Source organism: Eublepharis macularius, chromosome 3 (assembly GCF_028583425.1).
Source record: "Eublepharis macularius isolate TG4126 chromosome 3, MPM_Emac_v1.0, whole genome shotgun sequence".
Taxonomy (NCBI): domain Eukaryota; kingdom Metazoa; phylum Chordata; class Lepidosauria; order Squamata; family Eublepharidae; genus Eublepharis; species Eublepharis macularius.
In genome coordinates this window covers 20806568-20814334 of record NC_072792.1, presented here as the reverse complement: position 1 = coordinate 20814334, position 7767 = coordinate 20806568, and the positions used below count along the sequence as shown (strand labels likewise).

The 7767-nt window shown below is 49.3% G+C and overlaps 1 protein-coding gene across 1 annotated transcript in view; it reads left to right on the top strand.

The window, feature by feature from the left end:
- The first annotated feature begins 2344 nt into the window (after window positions 1–2344).
- The window catches only part of DACH1 (dachshund family transcription factor 1), a 521772-nt gene continuing 516349 nt past the window's right edge, over window positions 2345–7767 (top strand). Inside the window, exon 1 of the mRNA XM_054973584.1 lies at window positions 2345–3051. Within this exon, the coding sequence (XP_054829559.1) occupies window positions 2345–3051 (707 nt within the window). The remainder of the gene's footprint in view (window positions 3052–7767) is intronic.

The following is a 7767-nucleotide window of genomic DNA, read 5'->3' as shown; positions in this document are numbered from 1 at the left end:
AAGGCTTTTATTGAATTGTTATGTAGCATGATTCTCTGAGCAATGGAGATGGGAAATGTAGATGCACAGTGGACCCTCTCACAGCCAACTCAGACACCTTTCTCCCTCTTAAGGAATAACTGATATTCCTGTAAGAAACAGATGTCTGTGATACACCCTTCCATGATCTAACATTTCATGCTGGCCAGATGAAGATGGACCGAAACTCCAAAAGTTGTGTGGTGCTGGTGATGGGTGCCTGCAGTTCCATAAGAGTTCCAGTCATTGTCTGATTTCAGGAAACATCAAAGCACCCCAAACAAACTCTAACTACCTCTAACAAATAGAATGTTTTAATTTTTTTAAAGTTACAAGATGCTCTTGGAAAACAGCAAAACAACCACACACCACATTTGCAGGCTGGTGGCTTTAAAATACACAAAGAGTTTTAACACAATTGGGCCCTAAGGCAAGTATACATCCTGCCTCCAAAGCCCTGGCTGTTCTGTCCCCCTTTCCACAAATTTGTACCGATGGGCTCCCCTCCCCCAAACTGCGCAACAACGTTGCAGAGGCCCTGAAAGAGAAAGGAAGGATTGCGTCTCCATCAGCCCCAGTCCATGTGATGAATCGGGGCTGGCTGCTGAGACTTAAGCCGCAAGAGGGGGGAAGATACTTTCATAGGCAAAAAGGGCACCGCAGGAGCTCCTTCCCCTCGGTAGAACAACGAAACACGCATTTGGCACGGTTAGACACGATGCCGGCGAAACACAGCAAGTTTCGCGTCTGTCTGATTGCGGGGCTAGAGGGCAAAGAGCGCTTCCCGCTCCTCTGGCAAGTCGCAGCCCGGAGCCTAAAAACGCCTCGCTGTGCCCGGATCGTGTCTGGACGTCGTGAGAAAACGCCCCTCCGTCTGGTGGGCCGGCACAAAGCGGGAGCCGGCCGCCTCGCTCCCGGGCCTGCTTCCTTAGAAGTTAAGCCCAGACGGGACTCCGGGCTCGACGTGCTCCTGGCGGAGTCACCTGTTGTTCGCCCGGCGCCAGCCAAGCAGGTTTGGGAAGGGAGGCCAAGTTGCTCCCCGCACGCCTGATTTTCTGCCGCGCTGGCGCTTGCCAAGGACGCGCGGGAGAAGGCTGGAGACCGACCGGGAAGCCACCGGCTAACGCCTGACACGTCCCAAAGAGACAGGGATGAAAAATGGGGGGACGCTTCAGAAGGAAGGGGGGAGAGGAATACTTGCTGGAGCTCACAGGCGAACATCTGCCCCCTTCTCCGTGCCTAGCCCGGCAGCTTTCTGCTGCGAGAATCCCTTCCCACAACAGATGTTCTTCCTGCACTGCGTTCAACGCTGTTACCCCGGGCTCTTTGAAACACACGCGCTTATGATTTGCAGGGGACGCGGCAGCTTCCCTCGCGCTTTCTTCGAAAAAGTTTTTTTTGGGGGTGGGAGGGATGGAGGGGGAAAAAAACACGGATCGCTTTGTAACAAAATCATAACCCGGATTCCCCCTAAGTATCAGTCTCGGAAGCGGGTGTTCCTTCTCCGAAAGGGACGAGCCACGAAGGAAAGGCAAGGAGGCGTGGAAAGCAGAGACCCCTCCCCGGCCCCACGCGCGGGGACCCACCCCGGCTGCTTTCTCGCCCTCGGGCCGAAAAAACGCGCTCCGAGTTCGGGACCGGAGCCGCGCGGCCGCGGGACTGAGCGCGCGCGCCGAGGGAGGGCGGGCGCCGGGCAAGGCCGGCTCGGGACGGGGCGCGAGGCCAAAGGTGCCAGCTAACGGTCCCCGGGGAGGCCGGCTGCCGCGCGCGCCCCGCCCCGCCCCTCCCGCGCGCGCGTGTCCCCCTCCCCGCCGCAGGTTCCTGGTTGGATAATTTCGGCTCCTGCCGGCGCGGGCGGGCGGGCGAGGGAGGCTCGGGCGGCTTCAAAGGGTATTTCAAGTTGCCGGAGCTCCGCCCCCTCCGCTCTCCCTCTCAGCCGCGTAACAACAACAACTGGCGTCCGCGGCCGGAGAGCGAAGCAGCCGGGCAGCCCGGCTGAGGGACCCGCCGCCGCCGCCACCCGCCCGCCCGCGGACGCCGGCCTCGCACCTCAGGCGGGGCGAGAGAGGAGGAGGAGGAGGACAGGAGCGGGGAGACGCCGCCGCCGCCGCCGCCGCCGGAGCAGCCTCCGCGCCGCTCTGTCCTCGGGACGCTCGGCCGGCTCGGACGCCCCTCACCCGCGGCCCTCCTCGGGGCGTTTTTCCCGCCCTTCCCGGCGCGACCCCCCCCCCCCGCCCGCGCCTTTTGTCCCGCGCCCGCCGGCGCCGCTCAACTTTCCTCCCCGGCCGTCCCTGCCGGCGGGGGGCCGCGGCTGATGTGACTGGCCATGGCCGTGCCGGCGCCTCTCCTGCCCCCGGCCCCGCTGGTGCCCCCGCCGCCGCCGCCGCCCGTCGCCACCTCGGCCGCCTGCACCGCCACCACCGCCAGCGCCAGCACCACCACCCCCGCCGCCGCCTCGCCGCCCGCCGGCGCGCCTTCCGCGGCCGCCGCCGCCGCCGCCTCGTCGGGGGGGAGCAGCCTGTTCCGGCCCGAGCCGGCCGGCGTCCCCGCGGCCACTTGCAGCCCGGAGAGCAGCTGCAGCGCCAGCCTGGGCCCCGGGCCCGGCCCGGGCAGCGGCGGAGCCTCCAGCGCGGCGGGAGCCGGGGCCGGGGCCGGCGTGGGCTTGCCCGTCCCCGGGGCGGCCGCGCCGGGCAAGCCGGTGTACTCGACCCCGTCGCCGGTGGAGAACACGCCGCAGAACAACGAGTGCAAGATGGTGGACCTGCGGGGCGCCAAGGTGGCCTCGTTCACGGTGGAGGGCTGCGAGCTGATCTGCCTGCCGCAAGCCTTCGACCTCTTCCTCAAGCACCTGGTGGGCGGCCTGCACACGGTCTACACCAAGCTCAAGCGCCTGGAGATCACGCCCGTGGTCTGCAACGTGGAGCAGGTCCGCATCCTGCGCGGCCTGGGCGCCATCCAGCCCGGCGTCAACCGCTGCAAGCTCATCTCCAGGAAGGACTTCGAGACCCTCTACAACGACTGCACCAACGCCAGGTAAGGGCGGGCGGGGGCGCGCGCCGGCGCGGGAGGCAGGGCGCGCGCGCACGCACGTGGGAACCCACCCCCCTCTGCCCGCGGGCCAGGCTCCGCTGCAGGGCCGGCGGGGAAACACGTGCGCCGCCGGCCCCGGGCAAGTTCCGGCCGCTTCCCCGGGACTTCTCGGCCTGCGCCTGCTTCGCCTCTGGCGCTCGGGCGGTGCCTGCCCACTGCGACCCCCGAGGGTCGATTCGGGCCCGCTGCGCCTTGGGAAGCTGCGGCTCTGCTCGGCCCGGTCAGCCAGCGGATGGCGGAGGGAAAGCACTTTGCTCATGGGCAGAGGCGCTCCTCTCCTTCCTCTCAGGCGGAATTCTCAGGAGCTGGGAAAGAAAAGGCGATGCAGGAAGTTCGGGATCCTCGTACCCTTTTCAAAACTTCCAGCTCTGTGCTGATCTTTCTTTTCTAGGACTTCTTTTTATTAAAAAAATTGAGCCAATCCTTCCCTTCCTGTCTTTGCTGCTGCTTCTAAGGTTAGCCCAGCGAGGAAGGAGAAAAGGAAGAGGCTGTGGGTTGGATTAGCCGGGAGGGGACAGCAAATATTCAAGGATTCTTGCCCTATAAATGTTTGGTTGGAATTAGGTATCATTTGGGTAACGCCTACCAGCAGGTACTCTAAATACCAGGCAAGTGTTTCCAAACACATGTTCTTAGGATCCTGTTTTGACATGAGTCAGTTACCTGTGAACTCCCTTCAGCCTCAGAGACTTAACCTATAACCCTCTAGACCAGCAGGGCAGAGACAGTTGGTTCCCCGCACCTCTTTGACGTGTGCATATTTAGGCTGATAATTCTAATCTTGAGTGATTCTGGTGAATAACACACATTCTTGCAGGGTGTGGAAGTTACTCCAGAGCTGTTAATTCAGAATAAGGAGTTCAACCCTGCTTGTGTCGCTAGGTATAGTTTAGTTTGGAAACTTAGGGCAAACTTACTCTTCTTTTCTAGAGATAGCTAATTACTCTCTTGCAACATCTTCTCTCGGTCTCACAAACTAACAGGGCAATCCTAAAGACACTTTCCTGGGAGTAAGTGTCATTGAATAGACCTGAGTAGGATTCCAAGTAGACCTGCTTAGGATTGCTCTCTAAGTCTCATACCCTGAATTGTCAAAAAGGGAACCTTTATTCCTTCCAAGTGTATTTGATTGAATAGAAAGCAGTAAAGGAAGAGATGAACACGTGGGCCAAAAGGAAGCTCAGGCACAAAAGGAATAATTTACATAAAGGAAATGTTTAAACCATTGATTTATATCACCAAGTAAAAGGTGATACAAATAAACTCTCTGTTCTAATTTACATAATTTTAAAATAAGCATACATACTAGTTGCTTGCTATAACAATTGAAACCAATTTGTGACTAATCTTTACAATACCTAGGACCCTAATCTAGAACCTTTGGCCATGCTCTAGAATATACACCTGCTTAGAAACTGGGAATCAATCAGCTGTGAAATTAATTGACTCTCTTTACATATAAAAGGCCACTAAGCAACAACACTTATGTGAAGTCTTATGTCCGGTACTTTCCAAAAACAAGAACAGATAGATACTTTATGGTTCCTTCATAAGAATGGAAATTAAATATCCATGCTGTTTGTTCGGTACTGTACATATTAATAATTTGCTTATCAATTAATCCAATACACAAATATGATTTCAAAAAGTCGTATTTTGCCCCAGCTAAGTTTTTAAGCGATTGAGTGTAGTCATTAAAACGTCTGTTTATGTCGAATTGTTTGTATTTCATTTTGAACCCGGTTTATTTCTCAGTCATGTTTTAAAACAACAAAAATGTTCAGTGGTGAGTACAAACACAACCACAGATTACCCTACCCATCCTCATTTAACATCTCCTAAATTAAGCAGTAGTAAGTAGAAATATGGCTTTATGGGTCCATCTTCTAATAAAAAGGAAAGTGGAAGTTGCTCTGTTAAACTATAAGGCTCCAGTCCTGTACATGCTTGCTTGGGAATAAACACAGTTTACCTTAATGGTAAAGATGAGTAGACTTTGGTAGCACATCTGCGTCTGGTCTTTTTAGTTCTCTCTCTCTCCCTCCCTCCCTCTCTCTCTCTCCCCCTCTCTCTCTGCCCTTCCAGTTAGTATAATCCATAAATCTTGAGTTAACTTTTTGATCCGTGTAAAATAACATGGTGATTCATTTTCATTAGTTCTATGAGGAGCAAACTTTTTGAGCTGCAAGGAAATGAGACGCATCTACTGTTTCTTTTGCTGATTAAAACTTTGAGTCAAAGCCTTTTGTGCCTCACAGGAACAGAAATTAGTCTGTGAATTTCATATCTCTTGTTCTTTGGGACCAATGTGGCAACAGTTGATTATTCAGAGTCAGTGCTGTTAAAACCAGAAATGCTTTCATAATTTTGTCTAGGAATTTGTGGTGTTGTGTGTACTTTTTGTTACTCTGGCATTTAACTTTTTGTGTGATATTGTCTAAAGAGTTCTTTGCAGACAGCCTGGAACTTTTTAACTTCATAGTTCTCTCTGATAACCTTAGTCCAGCGTCTGAGAGTCAGGGAGTAAAAGCTCTCTAGCTTGGCCAGCTAGAGATCAGTTAATGGGTGGAATTAATTCAGGAAAGTGGGAGAAAAGAAGAGCACAGTGGATTACATTTTTCTGGTTGGGATGTCTTATATTTACAAGGCATCTTCTTATAATATATTATGTATGGTGGTTAAAATTACATGTCAGAGAGGCAGTGAACATTATCCTTCAAGGTGGGACACCTGTGCCCTGCCTCTCTTACCCACCTGTTTTCCAAGAAGTAAGCCAGTCAATGAGATCCTATGAAGATCTCAGTGGGCACAAAGGGATGGAGGACAGAGTGGCTTGATCAGGTAAATCACCTGATAAAAGGGAACATTTCTATTGTTGAAGTAACAAGCTACTTCACAGTTCCAGTTCAGCAGCATTTAGACCAATTCTATTGGTTTTAGGGAGGAAAAATACTTCAATTAGTTAAAAACAAAAGAAGAATAGTAAAATAGGCTCTAGGGACCTTCATTTCTCTGGTGTAACTTTTTCTAACATCTTTGTGTGAAAATTTAATTCATTTTTGCCAAACTCTTATTAAGTACATTTTCTCTTTTTGATGATGTATAATCCCTACCAATTAACAATTTGAGTTTGCCTCAGTTTTATTTTTTTTACTGTGAGTTATTAAGCTGCAATAGTGCATGGGGAACTAATCCAGCAAGACTTTGTTCACTCTGCTTCCTGATGATTGGTGATGGCTGTGTTATTTTTCTCACAAAAAGGTGAATTGGAATAGGAAAAATGATTTTTAGAGAGAGGCAAGAGACACTGATGAACTTCTCCAGTTTTTACTTTGAGTTTGGATATTAAGGGTTTACGGTATTAGAAAGACAACCAAAGTATTGCAGAATAGTATCTAAATATCAATTTAACTGCAAAACCACTTAAGGCTTGCAGATCTGACATGATGGTTATACCAAGAAAACTGGTGATGCTGTTGAAGAATTTATACGAACCTTTATAAAAAAAGTCTTTTTCTGTGGGCCAAATTCTGTGATTTATATAAGCCTATAGCATGATTTTTGGACTATAAAGAGGTGTCTTACTAACTTTCAAATACTTCTGGGTGCCTTCTATATTGTAATTCAGTTTAGCAAAAGATTACCATAAATAAATTTCAATCCATGTACTTTCTGTGAACCAAGCAAAGAAGTTAGTAGAAAAAAATCCTTCCATAAAACATGTACCATGAAAGATTTTTAACAAGCTTCTGCTAAAGAGATTCCTCATCAGTACATTTCCCCCCCTTTTTGATATTTTCTCCGGTTTTCAGAGATGAATAGCTTGGTTGTAATTAATTATTAGACCTGTCCGGTAGTGCACACTTCAGCCACACAATCTAAATGTATCCATTTTGGAAATGAGCCATCATTCTCATCAATTAATTGTTTTGCGTAAAACCGCCTTCTGTTTAAAACTATTTGTGGGTAAGATAAAATGTTAATGTTCAAGTAGTAAACATCTTGTTATATGTATGTTTCAGCAAACTGATAAACCTAAACAACAACAGGTTTGGGTTTTTTTGGTGTGGCATTGGTTGTGAGGGAGTTGAAGCTAACGATTCAGTCAAGGCTAATATACTGTTTAATCAGAAGGCATTTCAAGAAAGCTATTAATTTGTTTTGAATAATAATCTAATTTTGTTCCCCTTGAATGTTTTGATTCATTAGTCAATTGCAATGAAGCACTTACAGCAACTTATCTGTATAAATTCTGACATCTTTTAAAGAAGAGTGGTAATATGGCTTTATGTACAAAGTGCCCAATTTACTGTACCCTCTTTAAACAAAGTACCTGAACGCACTGTACTAGTACTCTGTATGATGTGAGGCTATATCCGAATATTAATAGGAGCTGATTAGAATTTTTTAATACCCCTTTTTATACTTTTTTGAAGTAATTTTAGGCTAATGTCTTATAAGATTGTTTAGGTTTTGATATGCTTGTTAGCCACCTTGAAAACCTGTAAGAGAGAAAGGCAGTTAATAAATAATCAAAACAAAAAAAATACAATCCTTTTATGTGTAGTTGTGAATGGCTGAACATCCCAGATAAAAATCTTTTTGGAATATCAGAAAGACATTTTTTTTTATTTTCAGGTTCTGAAATGTATGCCTTTC